Source organism: Chelonia mydas, chromosome 1, assembly GCF_015237465.2.
Source record: "Chelonia mydas isolate rCheMyd1 chromosome 1, rCheMyd1.pri.v2, whole genome shotgun sequence".
Taxonomy (NCBI): domain Eukaryota; kingdom Metazoa; phylum Chordata; order Testudines; family Cheloniidae; genus Chelonia; species Chelonia mydas.
The window spans coordinates 265,087,239-265,111,118 of NC_057849.1; the positions used below are offsets into that span (position 1 = coordinate 265,087,239).

At 40.1% G+C, this 23,880-nt stretch overlaps 1 protein-coding gene across 4 annotated transcripts in view; it reads right to left on the reverse strand.

Annotated features, from left to right (window-relative positions):
- The window catches only part of CFAP54 (cilia and flagella associated protein 54), a 211,857-nt gene that overhangs the window by 52,776 nt on the left and 135,201 nt on the right, over positions 1–23,880 (reverse strand). For all 4 annotated transcript variants that reach the window (XM_043545723.1, XM_043545720.1, XM_037884774.2 and 1 more), the window contains 11 exons: positions 23,685–23,879; positions 22,871–22,958; positions 22,257–22,466; positions 19,602–19,668; positions 15,743–15,925; positions 12,388–12,474; positions 11,325–11,447; positions 9,624–9,677; positions 7,028–7,244; positions 5,847–5,938; positions 2,046–2,215 (listed from right to left, as the gene is read on the reverse strand). In XM_043545723.1, the coding sequence (XP_043401658.1) occupies positions 2,046–2,215; positions 5,847–5,938; positions 7,028–7,244; positions 9,624–9,677; positions 11,325–11,447; positions 12,388–12,474; positions 15,743–15,925; positions 19,602–19,668; positions 22,257–22,466; positions 22,871–22,958; positions 23,685–23,879 (1,486 nt within the window). The remainder of the gene's footprint in view (positions 1–2,045; positions 2,216–5,846; positions 5,939–7,027; positions 7,245–9,623; positions 9,678–11,324; positions 11,448–12,387; positions 12,475–15,742; positions 15,926–19,601; positions 19,669–22,256; positions 22,467–22,870; positions 22,959–23,684; position 23,880) is intronic.

A 23,880-nucleotide genomic window follows, 5' to 3' on the forward strand; every position in this document is an offset into this window, starting at 1 on the left:
AGTTCCCAGGATCCTCCTTCTTCCCTTTTTTAAAGATGGGCACTACATTAGCCTTTTTCCAGTCATCCGGGACTTCCCCCGTTCGCCACGAGTTTTCAAAGATAATGGCCAAGGGCTCTGCAATCACAGCCGCCAATTCCTTCAGCACTCGCTACACACCCCATAAAGGGGTGACAAGCTAAGCTTAAATCTCTAGTTAACAGCCCACTGCAATGCAAATACTGTTTACATCAAATAAAAGACCTACCTAAAGGGAAGAGGTAAACATTATCAAAAACAAAAAATACTGTAATAAAATCATCATTCTTATAAAAATAGATTAATCTATTTTATACTAAGCAGGTAATAAGCAGGAACATTATCCCAAATTAAACATTAATGTGATATGAAGATGATTATACAGAAACTTCTATGAATAATTTGTATCTCTATTGTGCTTGATATTCCTAAAGTACAGGAAAACCTCAATTTTATGAAGGTCTCAAAGGGCACCAGAAATTTTCACAAAATTTGAGGTTTAGAAATTATGGGGAAATCTGAAAGTCATGAAAATACAACAGTATTCTACACAATACTATTAATTCAATTTTAAAATGCAAATATACTTCAGTGCAATTAATATCTAATTCATTCAAATATATTAAAGCTATATTAATACAATTAGAACAGCTCCAAAATCTAGTATTACAATTCAGATCTAACATCAATGAGTAAATCTGACGAATGTTCTCTTAGGCCAGGGACACAAAGGCATTTTAAAATAAAACAATTTCATAAATTCAGAAAAAAAGATTTTGCACAAAAAGATGTTCTCTCTATACTAAAATTATACCAAAAATAGGAAGGCATCTGCTAAAATTTCCAGACTCTTATTTTCAGTAAAAACCCTGGGTGTATTTTTTTAATTCTGCAAAATATTATATCACAAACACTCTATCTGGAGCAACTGATATGTCAAATATTGATGGTTTTTTTTAAATGAAATAGACAATAGAATCCTAATGCAATTTGCCATGCACACAAATGACCACACCACATCTTAAGTAGGGGTGGATATTGTCTGGTTTGCTGGGGGAAGGAGTATAGCACTTTATGGGTGCGGGATGAGAGAGAAGCTCAGTAGATGCTGCAAAAGTGAGTGGGTCAGCTTGGCAACGCTGACATGTCCCCCAGGAACTAGAAGGGCTTGGGAATTGATAAAGGACAAGCCTGGAGGGAGAAGCCCGTTTTCCTCAGACCAGGCTTAGCAGCACCCACCTCCTTCCTGTTGGAGGTGGCAAAATGCCAAATTTGGTCAGGACCTGCTGTGGGCTTTGTGCTAATTGCTCCTTTCTAGGGAGTCTGGGAAGGATGTTTTCCCTTACCACAAGATTGGCCAAGGTAGAAAGTCGGGGGGCTTCGCCTTCCCCACAGCAGGCTCAGGGAGAGCTTTGTTATGGTGAATAGGGAAGGAGTAGGCTATGCTGTCACAACTCATTATGTAAGTGTGGGGTGGGTGTCCAGTGCAGCTACTCCATAGGGAAGTGACATAGTGACCAGATAAATGGCTTGGTAAAGGACTTTAAAAGGAGATGTTTGTTAAAGGAGTGGAACAGGGGAGGTTCAGGGCTCCTATGACTGGCACGGCACGGAGCCAACCCCCCTTCCTTATAGCCCACCTTACCCTTCCTTCGGGGGTGGGAGTGGCAAGGTCCCAGCAATGGGTTGGCTGTGGGGCCTGGATGGAAAAAAAGCGGGGAGGCTTGCGGAAGCCCTCAGGTAGATATTGAAATGATCATGGAGTTACCTGCACTGGACACTTTTATCTGCCGGGTAGTCCCAGACATCTAGTAATAAAGTTGCAGCCTGATTAAAATAATATCTAGTGTCTCCTGTCCTTCTTTTGGTATAGACAGGCAATTATTGTTGTTACTTCCGGTAGCTTTTAACGTTTGAAATTTATGAGTATCTTTGAAAGCAAAGAGGATAGTTGATTTTTTTTTTGGGGGGGGGGGGGGGGGGTTAATCTTACATTCAGCAAGCTGCAATGTATTCTGGTCATTTACCTGAAAGCAGTTTGATGTCTCTGCTGAGAAATAACTGCAAGCTGAAGCTTGGCCTCAATAACAGTCTCTAATTCTACAGCAGAACAGTGAGAAATCTTCCTGTCATATTCATTCTGTATGCTGGCTACAAGAGAGTTAAGCCTTTCTTCAGCTTCTGTCAATAAAATCCCCTACGAGAAGAACATCACAACATCATGTAATTTCAAGAAATAATACAAATAATAGAAAGACACTTAAAAAGTTCCCTGTTATTGTCCAGGACTTTCCATACTTTGAAATAGGCCAACATGAATACAAGGCACTATTTCTGTAGGCAAGATTATTTTTTTGATCTGGTTATAAACTCAAAGAACAGGAAGTAGCACTGCATACTTAACTGGCAATATTGTAATTTATGACTCTAAGCACAATACTCTAATTTATTACTCTAAGCACCAGAAGATATAGTACTGTATATCTTAATAAAATATAATTAGAAATTATTCAGTTAAACATTTTTCATTCTTATCTTTAGATCATACAGTTCAGGATTCAGTAATTTTCAATTGTAAATAAAATAATAAAAGAGCAATTGTTCATATTGAAAGAAACCTATTATTATCTAAATATAACCTTGTTATAATTAATGAGTACAGTATATGTCCTGAAAGTCCCTGAGTAGCTTGCAGGCCCTCGGATTCACATTAAGTAAAGCTGCAGGAGACCTTGGAAAAACCAGATCAGAAAGAAATTTCACTTTAAACTAAAAACTTGTCAACCTCAGGACTCTAGGAAGAGTTAAGTTAAAAGTCATAGGAACATGTCATGCCATCCGTTTTTAAGCAGAACTCCACAATGACCTCAAAAGGATGCTCTTCTTAAAAATCCATGGTATGATAGGGCTCAAAGGAAACATCAGAAGCGTCAAATCTGTATTATGCCTCTCAAGTGTTTTATAGTCTCTAAAAGAAGAGCACTCTTCCAACTCATTTAAAAATTATATGTGGCATGTTTTCAAGTATGGAGCAGCATAGTATTACTTTCTAGTTGCCAACTAAGCAACATAGGAATTGCCCTACTGCATCAGGCCCAAAGTTCATCTAGACAGTTATTCTGTCTCTGATAGTGGCCAACTGTGTCAGAGGTAGGTGTAAGAACCCTGCAGCGGTCAAATGAGGGATAATTTTCCCTCCCACCTCTGAATAGTTAGAGATTGGGATAAACCATGATGCATGAGGTTTAATATCTAAGATAAGCAATAAACAATTAGGTAAGGTAATAAGCAATAGCCTGATTTCCAGGGTAAAGGGTCATAGATAGAGGATGATTAATTTGCCAGGAGAGAACAGTCAACTGACACTAGAATGACTACTTTCTCTCACTATCTATTTCTTTACCTTTTCCATGGATTTGGCAGAATTCATACAGGCAGCAATTAATGCCTGTCAAGAGCACCAGTAAGTTTATTCAAAATGTTTTAAATCTTTATTTTACTTTGTCATATCCCTGGAGCTGTAATTTCTTAAACTACACAACAAAATGAAATGGAATGCTTCTCTTTTAAATGCCTTGTCAAAGGTTCTAGAGAATTAATTTCTATTTATCCAGTATATTATCCCATCAAAATAACTCAGATATGTTCTGCAGGGACCACCTCTAAAGGTGAATGGGTACATTAGTTCTCATGTCCAAGTTAGTCCCAAGCCTCTTTGTTGAAACAGAGGGGGTTCCTAGTTGCTAGTCCATGCCAGGGATAGATTAAGGCAGGGGTCCCTGGCCAATTTGGAGGCCCCACAGGAAAAATGGGTGTCCCAGCCCCAGAAGAAGCCCCTACCGGGTCACCCCAAGCCCCAGCAGCAGCCATAGGGGAAGAAGCTCTGAGTCTGGGCACCCGGAGACTGGCTGCAGCCGCGGGGCTGAAGCCTCAAGCCTGGGAAGCCCCGAGTCTGGACTGCCCCGAGCCCCAGCTGGAGTGGCTGAGGGTGCAGAAGCTCCAAGCCCAGGCTTCCCCGGCTGGAGCGGCAGGGGGACGGAAGTCCCGAGCCCTGCTGGAGGCGAGGCGGAAGTTCCGAGCCCAGGTTGCCCCAGCTGGAGCGGCTGGGGGACGGAAGTCCCTAGCCCAGGCTTCCCCGACTGCAACTGGCAGGCGCACAAGCCCCCAACCTCGGGGCTTCCCCTGCAGCTCCTATTGGCCACAAACTGCGGGGGTGGCGCCTGCGGACGGGGCAGTGGACAGAGCTGGCCACGGCTCCACATAGGAGCCAGAGGGAGGAAATTCCGCTGCTTTCGGGAGCTGCTTTAACTAAGCGCTGCCGAGAGCCTGCACCCCTGCCCCACTCCCAGGCTGCAAAACCCTGTCCCAGCCCTGATCCCCCTCCCCCCTCCAAACCCCTCGGTCCCAGCCAGGAGCACCCTCCTACACCCCAAACTGCTATCCCTAGCCCCACCCGCGTCTGCACCTCCAGTCAGAGCCCTCACACACACCTACATCTCCTGCCCCAGCCCAGAGCCCCCTCTAATACTCCGAACCCCTTAGCCCCAGCCCTGAGCCCCCTCCTGCACCTCATCCTTGGCCCCACATCAGAGCCCACACCCCCACCCTGAGCCCTCACCCGCACACACACCCCAGCTGTCTGCCCCAGCCTGGAGCTCCCTCCCGCATCCTGAACCCCTCATTTCTGGCCCCACCCTGGAACCTGCACCCCCAGCCCAGAGCCCATACCTCCTCCCATACCCCCACCTCCTGCCTCAGCCCAGACCCCCCCTCCCATACTCCAAACCCCTCAGTCCCAGCCTGGAGCACCCTCCTACCCCCCAAGCCCCTCATCCCCAACCCCACTCCAGAATCTGCACCCCCAGCCAGAGCTGTCACACACCTTCATACCCCAACCTCCTGCCTCAGCCCAGAGCCCACTCCCATACTCCAAACCCCTCGGCTCCACCCCCCCAGCCCCCTCCTGTACCTCAAACCTCTCATCCCGGGCCCCACCCCAGAGCCTGCACCCACAGCCAGAGCCCTCACCCCCTCCGACACCCCAGCCCCCTGAGCCAGCCCAGTGAAAATGAGCGAGTGAGTGAGGGTGGGGAGAGCAAGCAACACAGGGGAGATGGAGTGAGCTGGGGGGCAGGGCCTCAGAGAAGGGGTGAGGCATGGGCTTGGTCTCAGAGGAGGAGTGGGGCAGGGGTGGGGCAAGGGTGTTCGGTTTTGTGTGAGTAGAAAGTTGGCAACCCTAGTGAGGGGAGAAGCCCAGAGCCCAGGATGCCCCAGCTGTAGCCACTGGAAGCAAAATCCTCCAGCCCGGCAAGAGTCACTGCGGGAGGAAGCCTCGAGCTTGGTGCCTGGTGCTGTGGCAGAAGCCGCTGGGGATGGTGGAGGGGGGTGGAACGGAAGCCTGGAGCCCAGCTCCAGGGCTGCTGCAGCGTAGAAGTGAGGGTCTACCACTCTCATTTCTGCGCTGCCTCTGTAGGTGGGTCTGATCTCCCCACCAAGGGCGGCCATGCAGAGAAGGACAATTCCTGTCCCTCCCTAGCGCGGCTGGAATAGCAGCTAGGAGCCGTGGGTTCCCAGCAGCAGAAGAGATCAGATTTCATGGGGGAGGGCTGATTTCATGGTCCATGACATTTTTCACGGCCATGAAATTGGTAGGACGCTACCTATAGCTACTAACAGCTTGGGTCACATTAGAACCAGTGACCTAGAAAGTAGAGACTCTAACTCATTTCCAGTTCCCTACATCATCTAGTCCCCATAGTATAATTTCGGCTACATAGGAAATATATCATTTGATGAATAGTGGACTGTTTCCTAAACAACAAAATTACCTTTAGCATAGCCATATTTAATTCGTCTTTACATCTGACCAGCTGTATAATAATGCTGCTTTGTTCCTGGTGTCTTGTAACTTCTGCATTAACTGGCAAATAACATTTGTAAAAGCAAAGGATAGCAGTTAAATTCCAAGAAAGACTTCAACTTACAAAGGAGCAGAGCTGAGCAAATAATTCTCAATAATTTGAAGAATTTATCTTATTTTTCTATTCACTGAATATTCATGAGAAATTCATGACTGTTCTCAAACATATTTCTTATTTACATTCGTTCTACCATCCTGCCAAACTTTTTATACTTCACACATCTCAGTTGCAGCTACAGGGCTTTCCGTTTAGAGATTGGGGGATTTTTTTTTTTTGGGGGGGGGGGGGGTGGGGGGGAATTTGGAAAAGCCTCCAATCCTACAAGAGCTAGCCCCATGAAGAAAAAGGACTGAGCCTGCAACTGCCAATGAGGAAGAACAGAGCAGTTAGGCATAGTTCATATATAACAAACTAAATCCAACAACCTTTGGAATAAACAAAGCATGTCTTTCACCTCATTGTGACCATTTTGTTTGTTCCCATATCTACTTCTCTGTCTTCAACTTTTTATACTGTAAGATCTTTGGGACATGAACTATCTCTTATGTTTGGAGAGGGCCCCAACATATCTTGGGAGATTCCACAATATATATAATTAATAGTAATAAGTGAAGCATTCTGACTATGAAAGGAAAATAAATAGGTGACCACATCATGATCTAAAGAGTATCTTCTGGTGGGTAATTTACTAAAAAGAAAAGGAAGCCAGTCATTCATCTCCCAAGATGAAAAAATGGATACTCATTTGGAAGAAAGTGATCAGGAAATGTTAAAACAGTACAAAGCACAAAAAGCCATAGGATCCACCAACAATAATGTATCTATAAAAACAAGTAAGAATGAAAGGCAACTCTAAATTAAATTTAAATATGAAATTTTAACTATAAAAAATTTGAAAACTTATATGTTCAAACTTTCTAAAATAAAAAATAAACGTTTACATTTTCAGCAAGACATAATATGAATATTCTTTAAAATGCATCAGTATAATGTGTACAGAAATGTTAAAAATGATAAAATTATACATGAAACAAGCTGGAGAATAAAATCAAATGATGATCAGACTTTTTCATGACAATTATAATTACTTTTTATGCTTGACTCCACGATTCTGCTTGGCTTTTTTAAGCTAGTGTTATCCACAGAATAGATTGTTTTAATCACTTTTTCAGGAATGCTATTTATTGTTGCCGAAAGACAAATGATGAAATGCATTTTGGCCAAAGTTAATTTATTCATGATTTGTTGATCACACATTGAAACCACAGCTGGAGGTAGACTCCAATTAAATAAGTCTTCTAGTACCTACAAGCAAAGTTAATAATTCGAATTAATATGCAATTACATGCTAACCACCATATTTGAATTCAATAAAAGAAATGTGTACTCCACTTCTATTAATGACATTCATGAAAATACAAGTAGATATGGCTCATACTAGATAATATTATATTTGTCACCATGGAGGAATTGGTATTGTTCTTCCCATAATGTTTTTCTGCCAAGTGGTCACATATGGGAGGGCCTGGCAGGTGAGTTTCCCGCTGGAGGAGAAAATCAATGACAGAGTCCGGATATTTTCATAATTTGTTCTATTTACAAAGTATGTATCTGTCCTTGAACAGAGATAGTCACAAATAGTATACAATTAAACTTTTATATCAGTAATCTCAGCCAAAATCCCAATTCTGCTCCCAGACTTGATTCTTGTTACAGAGATTAAGGCAGGGAGCAAACTCACATTATTTGTAACCCCCCACAGCAAAAAAAAAAAAAACCCTGCATCACAAAACTAACAATACTGTGTACTTGCTATACAACTTTGTATTTTTCATTCTACTCTCTGTAAATGCTTCCTTAATTATTACTAATAATAATTATAACTTTTTAGCTCTTCATAAATATTAAATTTCGTATCAAACCTCTGTATATCTATCTATCTATCTTCCTACTGTATTTTCCACTGCATGCATCTGATGAAGTGGGCTTTAGCCCACAAAAACTTATGCTCAAATAAATTTGTTAGTCTCTAAGGTGCCACAAGTACTCCTCGTTCTTTCTGCTGATACAGACTAACACGGCTACCACTCCGAAAGCTAGAAGAGGTTCTTAATATAGTACCATGAAGTATATAAATAGCGGAACTAACTAAATCAAATCTCAAGATAGAGCCACAGTGATCCTGTGGAGATTCTTCAGTTTTGGTCATGTCAAATCTCTGTCAGTTTTCTCATTTGGTAAACTGGCAATAATAATACTAACTGTGACATTATATGATTAAAATATGACCATGTATATTATTGTTGCTACCACTGTTATACAGTTGCAACAAATCTTGTGCAAAGTATGTCATGTAAGGTGTCAATAGAAAAGTTATGATTTGTTGAATATGATTATCCTATTTGTATGCATGTATCATATGTATCATGCATGTATTCATGAAGTTATGAACATTGACTATGTACCTGTATTTCAAATGTGTTTGCTCCTGGGTAACACCGACCAGGTGGTTTACATCCAATCTAGCCAGCACATCGTGAATGGAGTATTCAAGTTGATAGCCCATCAACAAACACAATAGGCCATGGAAGAATCTTATCCCTACCTGATGGACTTTCCTGTGGATGTTCCAGTCAGAATATGGATAATGGCCTCTGCTATGACTCATTGAATCATGCAAGGGCCTGTGACCAGCTCATGTGACACTGGACTACATCTTGTGGCTGTACTTTTCCACAAACTGCTGAGGGTTTTGTTTGGGACAATGACGTTCCCAACACATGGCAGAAAGTATAAAAGGCCCTGGAAACATCTCCATTTGGCCTCTTTCCTGCTCTGATCTCTGGACTGTGAATTTATAGTAATGGGAGTATTCTAACCAAAGGACTGTGGACATTCCAATCATTTGGAAGCAACCAGAGACTTAACAAGCCAGCAGTTTATTTCATCACTGCTTCAAGCTTGATCCAAGAAATTTGCGATTATTGTATGTATTTGATTCCTTTAACCAATTTTAAGTCTCTCTTCTTTTCTCTTATAAATAAACCTTTAGATATTAGATACTAAAGGATTGGCAACAGCATAATTATAGGGTAAGATCTAAGTTATATATTGACCTGGGTGTGTGGCTAGTCCTTTGGAACCAGAAGAGCCCTTTGGTTGATGAAACTGGTTTTAAATAACCACTTATCATTAACTCTAGTGCCTGGGAGTTGAAACAAGGACTGGAATACCTAAGGAGGCTGCAGTTCTGACTTCTTGTTAGCCAGTGCGGTAAGACAGAAATTTACTTCTGTTGCTTGTTTGGTATTTCTCATGGAAGAATAACCACAAGTTTTGCAGTGTGTCTGCCCTATTTCTTAGCAGTTTGTTCTGAATCTGGTATTCTCAGTTGTGACCCACCAAGGAACGGTGAGACTAACTTCTATCCAAAGAGGCCTATTGTGAAATTTAATGTATATGAAGTGCTAAAGAGTGTTATTATTAACATAAAATAATAAATAATAATAAAAGGAAACATTTACAGAAGCATATAATGGACAATACAAAGTTATATAGAAAGCACAGGAATAGGTATATTCTCCAGGTCACATAATTCCTATTGACTCTTACAGGTACTATGCAGGTGAATAATCATGCTCTGAACTAACATTTTAGTTCTATGAGACAAAGTTGTTTTCTTACCTGTAAGTTTGCATTCGTCAGGAGTGGTTTCGATGAGTCGAATTTCTGAAAAGACTGGAATTAAAATGTAACAATGAATGATGAATGAGTTGCTGATGCTCTTACAAGGAACTTGGGGGAAACCAGTGTAGTGGTACAGTGTCACATGCTATATTGTCATGTAAGCCTCAGTTCAGAAATGCATTTAATCATATGTTCAAATGCAGTTGACTTCAATAGGGCTGAGCACACGCTTAAGTACTGCTCTGAATAATGAAGGTTCCCAGAGGGCCAAAGAAAATATCATTAATGGTACTGGTGTCCTTTAAGACCCAATCTAGTGGGGGTGCAATATGTTCACTTTCTTTCGGAAACAACACTGGTATCTTACTCTTGCACGACTTTCAGCTTCTTAACCCATGAAGTGTCTCCCTATGGCATTTGTTTGAAAGAAACATTGGAAATTTTAAATAAGATCACCTTTCTGTCTGAACACTTTTCATTTAAGTAATGTTTCATATGAAACCTAAGATTACTACACATTAAAATGGGGGAAAGGAAGATGTTTTTCTCTTTTTTTTAGATTATTTAATTTGTGTTTTTGACATTTTGTATATTTTCAGCTTCTTTGTAATTGGTTTTCCTTAGCCCTGATTCTGGTCTCAATAACACTTGTGGAAAGGAAATCAGAATCTAGCCTTTTGTGCATTTGATGTCACTGCCTCTGCAGTCAGTTTCACTGGTTCCCCACAATCAGTCATTTTCCCCTGTTGCCTGTGTTAGCTTTTCACACAAACAGAGGAATAAAACATTTTAAAGAAGAGGACCATGTAATTGTAATGCTACAAAATTTTCAAGGAACTTGGGGCCGCATTTGGTATGTAAAACTAATTTGTACTCATCTTTCCAGACTGACTGGATTCCAAAATAACAGTGGCCCTTTTAAAAGGGCTACAAGCTTCTCCTATAGTGAAATACTAAAAATGGTAACCAAATATTAACAGGAAGAGAGGAAGATAATGTTAACTGAAGGCAATTAAAGAATTCAAGTAGTGAAAAGATATGATTTGTAATGTGTTAGTTTATTTTTTAATCTAGCGTGGGTGATTCTAATCCTCAAATGACAAACAACAGAACTAATCAGGCTATCAGACCTTTGTTTTGGACACCAAAGTATATACACACACTTAAACACACTTCTTTACATGAGATTACAGGAAAGGAATGTTAAAGTTGCAAAATAAAATGTTTCAAGATCAGGAGATGCCCAAGTGCATACATCCTTAACTCTGTCCCTTTGTGCATATGCATTATAAGAAAGGGTGAAATCCTAGCATCACTGAAGTCAATGGGAATTTTGCCATAGACTGAAATAAGGCTAGGATTTCACCCATAGTCTTAAAGTACATGGTCACATACTACTTTTCCCTGCAAGACGCCTGCCTTACTCATTGTATAGGTTGGATGGAACACAGTGAACATGGAAGGTATTCAAACTTTATTTTTGTCTTCACTGTTCAATGACCGGTTCTCTCCCTCATTCAGTGCATGATACCTAAACTGCTTATTGCATGATGCTGGAGTACTAGTAATTTCAGGAACTAGTAATGGCTATACTGCTTGTAAAGGTTTTTGATCATTATAATTCAATGAAGGAGAACCAAGTGTTATAGTTTCGTGGCATATGAGGGTACAAATATAATTCAAGCATGCATATTTTACCATCATTTTCCCAATAAGTCTGTAGCCCGCAGGTACTTTCCAGGGAATTTTTTTGCCATGATTGAGCAGACACAGTTCATGGAAAGCCTCCGCAAAAAATCCTAAGTCTGTAAGTACTTTAATCTTTAAAGAAATAAGAAACTGAGATTTAGTTTTAGTGTCTTTTCTTAGTCATTCCATTTACTTACAATAAAATATATTAAAAGGGAAATCGTCAAGTAATTTTGACCCAAATTTTGACCACTGGACACAATTTAATGGAGAATGTTTGTTGCTAGACAGCAATCCTGTATGTCTTGTACTGAATAAATGAACCCAAAAGCTGAAGATTTCATGTAACAACAATAAAATAAACAACCTTTCTCCAAAACTGAAAAAAAAAATCAATTAGGGTTCAGGTTTGGTTAGAACTTTATAGTTATAGGTTCCAGTCAGTTCCTATTTTATCCAAATCAATGTAGTCATCCGTTCTCCATAATCCTCATCATTTCCTTGAGTCATCCAAACTCCAGAATAGTTAAGCTTTCACTTACAAGTTATATTATTTTAAAAAATGCACTCACACTAAGATTTAAAGAACTTTAGCAGGAGTACAAATGAAGTGACAAAACTATTCCAAAAGTTATGACAAAGTTCTTGATGACGTTACTGGTGTTGACAGTGGGTAAGGAAGTGAATAAGGACAGCCACGCCAGGTACACGTAACTTTAAAAAAAATTAAAAAGAGCAGGAGAGGGGAAAATCAATGTTTGCCAAAGAAAAAGGCCAGACTCAGAAGGGAATATGTTATGTTCATATTTTTGACTATTGTAGGAGTCTTGATTAGTAAAGACAGTAATAAAAATAAGTGCTTTCAATCACAAAGGACTCTCATTCCATCAAGATGCTCATTGAGAGAAAAATATTGAACAAGAACTCAAGTATAAAATATTTCTTTTACAGTTCATGGCACAATGTTATATACCAAGGAACAGTAAATCAATTACATTTAGTAATAAAGTTAAATGAAATGTTTATTTCAAAATGGAATACGTTGTAGCAGCTAGAAGGTTTATTACATTACCTTGAGGATTCTTCCTTCAATACATTTAACCGGGTCCCGACAAATTTCGGAAACAAAGTATTGGTACAATGTGAACAATGGCAAAACCTGCAGAAAAAAATGTTAGGTGGTCTAGACATAAAAGCCAGAAAGTCTGCCAAACACAAAAATACAGTAGTGCGAAGACTGTACATTAAAGAAAACACAGGAAAGTAGCCTAAGTTACAGTGGTAATACTTCCACTGCCATCCTGGCTTGAAATCTTCTTCAGAACCGCTTCTCTTGTGTTCTGTGAAGAATGGATACTTTACAAAATTCTGTAAATGGCTAAAGCCAATCCTACTATTCTTAGAGCACTATCTTTCATCTGATCAATACAACAGACTTTAAAGTTTCCTCAAAATTATCCTCTTAGCTCAGGCGTGTTTGATGTACCATAGGAGAGTACATCTACTTGAAAGAATTTAGTACACAGGGTTGCTCAAATAGTCTGTGCTCGCCAAAAATTTTCTAAAACAATAACTAAAAGGATAAAAGTATACCTATGACATTATAAAATATTAAACACCTAGTCAAATATAATAATGTTCTAATTTAAACTATTTAGATTATAATACAAATTGAATCCTGACAAGGCTCAGTTGAGTTGAATCTGCTTATCCAACAGTGAATTTGTCTCTTGATCTAAATTATTTTTATTAGAAAAAGTTAATAAAAGGTAAATGCTTGATCCTATAATCTTTACTTATGTGATTAATATTTAACTATCCAAACAGTCCCATTAATTTCAATTCAACTTCTGATCTAAGGGTAACTCACACAAAAAAGTATAATGTACTAGGACCCAGTCCTGCAATCATAAATAAACATTGTTCACTATTTTAAAGATTAAAATATACTCAGGTTAAAAATCATATTTGGATTAACATTGAAAGAACTTTTGTAATCTGATTTACTGTTCACCACTTATACTGTTTGTTTTCTTTTTAATTTTCTTTCAGCGTGGACAACGAAAACAAGCTAGGCAGTGTTACTTTGGTTTATAGTTATTTTCTTGTCAATGTCACTTTACGGTTCTCATGAACTAGTTTAATAGTTCTGTGTCTGAATTACAAAGTCCTCAAGGGAATCTTAGTCTCTTCTTAAAATGTTTTCTCTGCAAGTTTAAAGTATTTCTGAAAAAAATATATTCTGTAAAATATTATTTTACCAAACCAAAATCTGGAGCCAAATCTGACCTCACTTTAAGTGTGCTTTAATGGTGTCCATTGTCTAAAACGGACCCACAACTGATTACACTGTATAATATAGTGGAAATGTAGCTCTTGACCTGCTGGTACTGCTATTGCAGTGCCTCTGATCCATGGCCTACTGCTACTCTACCTGATACAGGAGCAATGTGTCTATAAATGTGCAGAAAGAGGTGTGTGATTAGCAATCTGCTCTCTGAGATAGATAAGCAGGTGAGAGTGTGTGTTTCATTAAAGTAGGAGAGAAAGAGGCAATCTGTATAGAATAAAATTAACCTGGGGGCTAGGAGGGGACAGAATTAAAGTGGGAAATGGGAAAGAACTTGGTGGAGGGCAGGGGTACAGACTAGAGCCTTGCAGCAGGACCTGCTGCCATAACAGTGGAAGCAGGTAAAATGTACTTTGTTGCAGGTGCAATTGGGTGGGCAAAAAAAAAAGAGACTGTGGTAATTTGCAGGAAAACACTAAATCTCCAGTCAGTTTGTCATAAATAGAATTTCAGCAAAATAAAGCAAGATTTTCTTTTTTTTTTTTTAAATAAAGGTTTCAATACTTAAATTTAAGCGAGGGATCAAAAGAAATTTGCTGTCTATTATAACAGGAGTTAAAATATTTTTACATAGTTTAAACAAGATTTGTTTTATTTTTAGTGATAAAAATTGTGTCTGAATTCCATTTGTGTATATATATTAACCAACTTTAAAAAAAATAGCATAGGAGAATCTGTCTTTCTTGTGGGATTTGCGGGATCTAAGGTTTTTGTGCGTGAGAATGGGATAAAAACGCAAGAAACAATGCGGGAGCGGGTGGGAGTGGGTATTGCAGGGCAGGACGGAAGCAGGATTAAAGAAACAGTCACTCGCAGGGCTCTAGTAAAGATAATCAATTAGGGAGGGAAGTGGTGAAGACAGATCTTTAAGAGAAGGAAGAGAAAATGAGAGTGAGGAAAATAAAACTAAAATAACTTACCTGCTGAATCTATAATTAAAGTTCTCTAATGTGCTTTGAATATATTGCATCTACACTCACTTTTGAAGTACAGCGGCTCTTGAAATCACATATATTATGTGTTTTCCTCCGAACTGCTTAGGAACAGTAGACACACAATGCATTTTTGGCTTCCTGTCATGTACAAGTGCCCTATCTATGCTAACCAATTGTAATCCACTGACAACCTGGACACACCGTGAGTGGTAGAAAAGCCAGCAGCTGCATCTACTTAGGAGGACACAGCATAAGCACAGTGGTTGTTTAGCTCTGCAGCCAATTCCATTTGTAAACTGGATAAAATCCTAGTTTATCTCTGCATCTGGCTTCATGTGAAAAGCACTTCTACGCCTGAGCTTAGCTCTACTCCTCGACTACTACTGACACTTTCAAGGAGGGAGGAAATAAATGAGAGAGAGACCATTATAATATTCCACCAACATGGCATGAAATAATAAATCAGTATTGCTGACCTTACACACGCAAAATGTACAGACCCTAAGGCAGTCAGTCATTCTCAAACTTATTTGATCATGCCCCCCTTCTTTGTGTCTGTAGTAGTTTATGCACTCCCTGCCCCAGGCACCCGGCCAGCAGCTGCCACGCTCTGGCCACACAGCTCTGAAGTCAAAGCAGAGAGCAGTGGCTGCTGGCCAGGTGCCCACCTCTGAAGGCAGCACCACCACCAGCAGCATAGCAGAAGTATGGATGGCATGGTATGGTATTGCCACCCTTACTTCTCTGCTGCTGCTGGTGGTGACGCTGCCTTCAGAGCTGGGCCCTCGGCCAGCAGCTGCCACTCTCTGGCTGCCCAGCTCTCAATGTGTGCAGTAAGATTTTTTTCCCTAAAGCTTCTCATGCCCCCCATCCCCAGAATACATTCTATGATATCCCTGGAGGCATCCCCCTCCTCGGGGCACACACATACCCCGGTTTGAGAATCTCTGCCTCAAGGGATTAAAAAATGCAGAACTCTGTGCCATGACCCTGTTGCAACAGTCCCCAGACCACCAGCCAACAAAGATAACAAAGGCTCTCTCCAAAACATGCAGGGTACCCACAACAGATTAAGCATAACAATTTTCTATTAAATATGATGACTTACAATTCATTTATATATGTTTTTCAATAGTACTTACTATTAAATTTTGCTTTGCACAATGCAATTCAAATATAAGGAAACTCAGACTTGCAACTACAGTGGAGACATCAGCTCTGTAGCGATCAGAGAACAAATCAATGCCAGGAATAAGTCTGTGTATTTCATATTGTGCAAAGTCACAATCAGCTGTGGGATGTGGAATAGAGACTCTAAACAGTGTCTGAAAATAATAAAAATGACATATTTGTAAGTATATATGCAGCTGTGAAGCATAAAAAAGGATGAACAATTCCCAAAGCTCAAAATGAAATTCAGTCAACTTCTATATTTCACCTGGTTCCAAATGAAACCATGCAAAATTGTAGAGGAATGATTAATGTTTTCATGTCTGAACCTTGATCGAGTAAGAGATCCGGCTGTAGATGGATAGAAGAGAGCATCAGATGACACTGAGCAAAGCACAGAAGGAGATCTAGGTCCAGAAAAGCCACAAACAATGTCTATTTGTCTGGATAGGTAAATTATATTCAAAGGTAAATTACATTCAAAATTACTACTAATTTGCTTTCAGTGGCTTTCTCTGTGTTGGTCCTCATCACTTGGTCTGATAGGCAGGATGACTATCACCATCAACCAGTATTTTCCTGCTCTCTAATTCTATCCTTTCCTCCTTCAGAATTTTCTGGGAACCTATGCAGTCCCTGAGCAGATTTATAACAACCAGTTGTGTGGCAAAGGAAGAGGTGCTGGTAGTCTTAGTTATTTGTTGACTCAGGACTTGGAGGGAAGTCTGCAACAAACAAACTAAAACAAACACACACACACCCACATCCATCCCAATAAACAAAATTACCACAAAAGAAGCCTCAGCAAATATGCCACTTCCTGCTAAGAAACCTTCCTAATAGGGTTTAGGGCTCAGCTTTCCGAGTCAGAGCACATCAAAACAAAACTTTAGATAGAGTGGAAGAAGTATAATAGTAAATCTCCAGAGAGGCTCTTGAAAATGTGTCAGGTAACCCCTAGGAGAAGAGCATAAAGCCTCCTGACAGCATACAGCAGGGCTGGCCAACCTGAGCCTGAGAAGGAGCCAGAATTTACCAATGTACATTGCCAAAGAGCCACAGTCATACATCAGCAGCACCCCATCAGCTCCCCACCGCTCCAGCCCCCAGTGCCTCCCACCCGCCAGCAGCCCTGCGAGTCAGCTCCTCCCACCTACCGTAATAATCTGTTTCGCATGAGCGGGAAACTGGAGCGGGGGAAGGGAGAGGAGCAATGAGCTCATGGCAGGCTCGGGGGAAGGGGCAGGAGCCTTGGGGGAAGGGGTTGAGTGGGGGCAGGGCCTGGGGCAGAGCAGGGAGTTGAGCAATGAGCACCCCCTGGCACACTGGAAAGTTAGTGTCTGTAGCTCCAGCCCCAGAGTCAGCACCTGTGCAAGGAGCCACATATTAACCTCTAAAGAGCTGCATGTGGCTCCGGAGCCACAGGTTGGCCACCCCTGGCATACAGGAAGGAATTAATGACTCATTCAAGCACTTCAGGAGCCGGGGAAAACAAGGAGGAAGGGCTTGTTGAGATTCGTCACCTCATGGAAGTCTTAAAGCATCTCTTTATGGAGAGTATCTTCCCCCACAGAAGGGCTTCTCTCTCTTTTGCACAAGCTTAGCAGGCTGGTTTGGTCTTTTACAGCCTGTGACTCCACCAACTTCCTGCTGCTTCTGGAAGAGTCACTACCATCTTTATGCAAGCTAAGGGGCTGGTTTTGTCCGTCACAGCTCAGGACACTGCTTCAGCCACCTCCTTGTTTCACTGAGGTAGGTGAGATTTCTTTCATTGAAAGCAGAAACAACAATAGCCGTCCCAAGGTAAAAATGCTACTGTAAGAGGCAGAACCAATGGGAGGTTTTTTCCCTTTTTTCTATTATAGTCTTCTTTGGTCACGAGAGAAATGGCTACTATTTGAAGACATGAACCCTGCCCTCCTGTGCCTGCTGAGTGAGGGAGGAGTCAAAGTGAAAAAGCTGAGGAGAGAGCCCTAGAGAGTGGGAACATCCTGGATAATGATGGCCGGCATCCTGCCTGCCAGCGTCTTTGCTATGCTAGACCAAGCCACAGAATAGTACTGTTTTTGACACATGGACAGTAAGTTTAAATAGGGAAAATGTGTTTTCTTTGAGTTGTTTACTAAAGTTGATCCATCTTAAATGGATTTTAAGGGGCAAAACTTGTAGAAGGGCGAGTATTGTACAAGATAAGAATGTTGTCTCTGAAATTGAAAATTCCTCCTATACAGAGTCTATGACATCACAGTTAGCACTCATGCCTAGAGACTTGCCATGTCTACACTGCCACTTATGTCGGCAAAAGCTGTGTCGCTCAGGGATGTGAAAAAACACACCCTTGAGAGACATACGTTTCACCGGCATAAGTGGTAAGCGTGCACAGTGCTATGTGGGTGGAAGAGCCTCTCCTGCCAATATAGCCACTGCCACTCACGGAGGTGGTTCTGTTATGTCGATGGGAGAGCTCTCTCCCATTGGCATAGAACGTCTACATGAGCGATCTTACAGTGGCGCCGCTGCATCAGTACAGCTGTGCCACTGTAAGCTCACTAGTGCAGACATGGCCTTACTGTTTATATATTCATGCAGCAATGTGAAACACAAAATAGCTAGCATAAACCTGGGACAATAACTAGATTAAAGACTATACCAGAAAGAGGAAACAATGTTATAAAACAACCTTCCAAAAGAAACAAGTTATGGGACTTTATCCTTGTTAGGTACCATGGCAGTGGACTGATCATATTTTGCAGCACACTTTCATCAAGCTACAGCCATCTGAATGAACTAGGACAGATCCTACTCCAGTCATGCACAAGTATTTCCAATGGGACAATACTGCGATGATCGGCTGATACTATTGCTCTCTGATTCGTGGAATCAACATTTTTCAGCTTTGTATCACAGACGCTATAGCGCTAATAGATAATTGAAATTCTTTTGCTCAAATGTTAGGATTTGGTTTTTATTCTTGGTGAAGTTAACAGGGCTTCAGTCTGGATGGGTTCTATCCTCGTGGATCAGGCTGCAGCATAAGGATCCTAGGATGATGCATGTGATTAAAATAATGCTACGAATTTTCTATTCTCCATTTTTTTGGATGAAGCTGATTAAGTTCCTGAGGCTGCATTGGTATCTATTAGCATAGACCCCCTGTGCGTATGAGAAATTCAGTTGACAGGATATTTGTGATCCCTCTTTCAGGATCCCTGTTTTTAGTAATGCCTCAAATCTCCATTCCCAGAGTATATAGAAACATCTTTACTCCTGACTTTGTTTCCAAAAGATTGCACTCTTAATTTAAAGATCTTACTTTCTTTCTAAGTGAAATTTTTATTCATTTGAATGCTCTGCCATACCTTTTAGAGGAAACTTCTAACAGTTGAAAATTTAGCATGAATAGTCAATATTTTGCATTACCAAAAGAAACATTCTTCAGTGAATTTTTTAAAAAGTTTCTATACTCTTGGTTACCTAGTTAAAAATGTATGACAATCTATGAAGACTCTGTAGAGATCTGTGACAGGAAGCACCCTGCTGATATTGATGGTATCTACTTCAAGAGGAAAAAAGATCTATTTGACTGGCAAATGTTTTAGCCATCTTCACATTACAATATTTTATTTCTTCTCTGGGAGACTAACTTCTTATTGAAATGATAATTTTTGAGACTAAAATACATGTGCATAAGTTGGTATCTACCTTCAATCTTGACTCTACATAATTTGATATGGGAATATTTTTATATATCATTGGCCATTTATTGAGCTTTATACCTTGAAAACAATATGCCAACTACTGAATAAATTCTAAATGAAAATATATCCTTACCTTAAAGAGTATAGCAGAGAAAATGCAGCATTTAGTTCTTAATCTCACATTTGATGTCAATATATACCTGAGTAAGTATAACATATAGGTAAGACATTTGAATGTGTTCATTAATTTATGTTAGTTAACAAAGCTTTTTTTCCTACTATAATAATTATTAATAATGACCTCTAGCAGTTTTTCAGATTTGAAAATGTTACGTCACATGGCTTAATGAACTACTGGAAGGTTCTCAATATTATGGTCATGAGGGCAGTGTAAGAACCTATATAGAAAAAAAGAGAAATAAATAGATATGTGGCTATATCCTCCCTCATAATACTTCACCAGAGATTTCATGATGATTGGCCACTATGGTGTGTATAATATGTGCAAAGTGCTTTAATCTTTTGCATGTTATGGGGCAAAATCCTTACCTCTGCTCCAGTCCCATTACTTTGGGTAAGAGGGCCAGAGCAGCACAAAAGGGCTCTAAAAGCCCTGGAAATTGATGGAGAAGGATTCCCTCAGTGCAGGAATTGAGGAAGAAAGCTGTAAGGCTGCTTTCCCAGGGCTCCCTCACAAGCCCTAGCTGTGACAGATCTGGCAATTTCCTGCAACATCCTTGGGAGACCTAACTGAATTAAATGTAAGTATCTTTGGGGTTCGTTGTATTAAATAAATGGGTTATGTATAATTGTGGGCCAGTGTTGTATGTAACCTCCACTGTGGGGATATGTTTACATATGTGAGACCTGGAGGATCAAAGGACTATATTGAACAATGTGCCAGATAACAATGGATTTGTGGAACAAAAAGTGTTAAGTGGTTTTCCTGGGGAATATCTAGGGGGAAGTGAATATAAATTCCACATCTCTGGGGAATGCAAAAACCCAGCCTTTTGAAAATATGGCCTGAGGAGGGATCACTGTCTGCTGATCACTTACTACATGAGACCAAGATCAAAGGCCCGTGCTGTAGAAAGGAAAAGGCTGAACTATTCCTGGTTGTTCTGGTTCTGAATCTGATACAGTCATGAACTTAAAAAGAAAAGGAGTACTTGTGGCACCTTAGAGACTAACAAATTTATTTGAGCATAAACTTTCGTGAGCTACAGCTCTCTTCATCGGATGCATTCAGTGGAAAATACTGTATTTTATATTTTATTTTCAAGTACTCCTTTTCTTTTTGCGAATACAGACTAACATGGCTGCTACTCTGAAACCAGTCATGAACTTGTAACCACAGGGAAAACCTAGTTGTGAGTTTTGATGGAGTGACACTTATCAGAGCCAGAGACTGGAGTTGGGGTGACCTCTTGAAAGCTTTTTAGCATGCATGTAGATTCTTTTATTGTTTTAATGTTTTCTCAGTAATGCTCTTACCTTCAGAATAAATGTGCTTGCTTATAAAGAGCTATACTATAATTCATAGCTGTGGGCCATTAGGCTGTCCATAGCCTTTGAAGAGAAAGCAAACAGGAGATGGTACCCTGTTTAGGCAGTCTGGCTTGCTGGGAATATCAGTGTAGGCAGGGAACTGCACAGCCTGGAAAAATCCTGGTCAGGAGGCAGACAGACAGGGGTTACTACCCAACAAAGGTGACGGCTGAGGAGATGGGCACTCTTGATGGACCACAGAGGGGGAATACAGGTGCAGTTGCCCCAAACTGTGACACTCACATGGGGTGGAAGTGTACTGGGAGTGGGGCCATAGTGCTGCAGAGATTCTGGGTGCACTGTGGAGCAAGGCATCCCAGGGACAGGCTGCTGCTTAAGTTACACCTGGGGCTGCAGAGCAGCTCAGGATCAGTGGCCACAAAAGGTAGTTTAAGCCACCTATGCCCCCACCCCTTTTTTCCCCCCTTGGCTGCTAATTCTGTGCCATGCCTCTTAGAGGCACAAAACAGAATCTTAACTATGGTCTTTTAATAGTATGCATACGATAGCTTGGCTGATATAGTTATTTGTGGTAGTCCGGCATACAACAGATAAAACTTCATCTGACCTAAGACTAATCAGAAAAATTACAATTTTTCCCCATTAAATTTGCCCTGATATATTAATATTCATTAAGAGCACTAACTTGAGAATTTTGATGTTTCTATTGAAAATTAATAAGGATGTAAAGTCCTTTTGGCTACAATTTGTCAATAATTTATTAGATTTTTATGTTTTATACATATATTATTATTCTATTCCTATGATCCCTCCCTGTGTCATACAGCTGTGGTTAAGATCAGAGGGCAGTGCTTGAGAGAGGGGGCTGTCCGCAGAGTGTTCTCAAAGAGGGCCACTTCCCTTTAGAATACTCTCCACGTGCTGATCTAAAATAGCTTAAATCTGTTAACCTTCTGGGCATGCTACAAAGTTCAAGTGCTTGAGTGGGAACTGGAAGAAGGCTGAGGAAGCTGGGGGATTAATTTTTGTTTTAAGGAAAAACTGTGATGCAGTGTGGGAATTTACAGTTATACTGTATTGGGCATGCTCACTGTTAATTAGCAAGGGACATGGTCAGGGTAATAGCAGAAGTACAGCTGCTTTAACTGATTTTGTTTTATAACTCCTCTTTAATGTGTTTTTAAATTTATGTTGGGGCACTCAAGGCCTTAGATGGGCATTTGTTGGTGTGGAGTTCTAAAATCTAAAGAAATACATTAAAAAATAAAATACTTACTGAGCTATCTTAGCCGCTAAAACTGCTGCATGCAAGCACCCCCAAATTCCAGCTTGATAAATACATTTCTCACTAAAATGTTTAGAACTTCCATCCGTAAAGTCGTCAGTAACATTTTTTGAAAAGCCATCTAACTCTTGCCAGTTGTTAAGTACATCAGCTATGTTAAGTGTTTCATCAAGGGCTTGACACCAGTATTTAAAAGCAGCTCTGTAACATAAAAAAATGTATCCATCATATTGCTGACATCTTCTGTAACAGAAGAAGAGTTTTATTCTGCTTTCTATCAGCTACAAATAATTGTTATTCAGACAGAAAATTGGAATCTAGTTTGTAAGACACAAAAAATATAATCAAGTTGATCAATATTTTACTAAGATCAAATAGCTGTATGGTAAATGACATAGTTACTTCGTAGAGACGCATATATATTGGTTCCAAAGAAAGGCATTCATTAATGTAGTTAGTAGAGAAAATGGATGGGAGAACAATATGGAAATGAAGACAGCAGATTAACTCATAGAAGAACTGAAAGTCAGGAGAATTATAGATAAAATTACAAAAATAAAAATTGTGTCATTTTTGTATCTACTGTTCATCCAGTGACTATGTACCTCTTCTTTCCTGCATAAAAGTGAAGATTTCCAAGTTCATGTAGAGCCTGCACCTTGAGGTCTCTCTGGTTATTTATTTGAAGGATTTCTGTTTTTCATCAATTAGAAAAAAATCCATTATAACATTAAAACCATTACTGGATCTTGAACAACTTTGCAACAGAAATAGATTTGCACACAGGAGACAGTAAATAAGATTATGAATATTTTATGTAAAGGTTTCTGAGGATTTGGGGATATTTTAATTTCAAATGTGTGACTATGGACCCAACCCTATTCCCACTAACTCCAACTGGAGCAAGACATATGCATGAATCTCTTTCAGACCTATTAAATGGACAGAACTTGTTTGAAAATAAGCATTCATGATACAAATGCAATTCTCTCATTTCTACAGATTGCATACAGCAGTTTAAAAAATCATAAACCCCCTTATCTGTCAAATGGTTTCCTGGGAAAAGTCTATAAAAAGAAGTAAAGGGACACGGTCAGATGATAAAATCATGAGCCAGATTTTCAACTGGTGTAAATCAGTGAAGCTCCACTGAAGTAACATTTTTCATATGAAGAGATAACTCCTGAAAATTGTGACTGAGGTACTGGCTTGTTTTGGATCATACTGGGGAAATTATTTTTTATTGGGGGGGGAGGGGTTAGGGGCTGTCCCATAAACACTATGTGGATGGAGAATACCTGCTGTGAAGACTGTCTGACGTGAAAGGGACAGAGAATAAAACTGCATGAAGAAGAACATGAACATAGGTAAACAGAGTTGTTTGTATTAGCTGTAAACAAAAATATGTAAATATCTTACCAATAGTTTTTTCATATGAAGAGACAACTACTGAGAGCTGTGACTCAGGTAATGGTCTGCTTTCGACCCTACTGGGGAAATTAAATTTTTCTTGAGAAAGGTCATGTGGTTTTGGTAGAAATGTCAGTTCAGCTCCCACACTAAATTCCACTTTTTCATTTGAAGAGATCCGATAGGGTACTCTTCCAAAGGTATC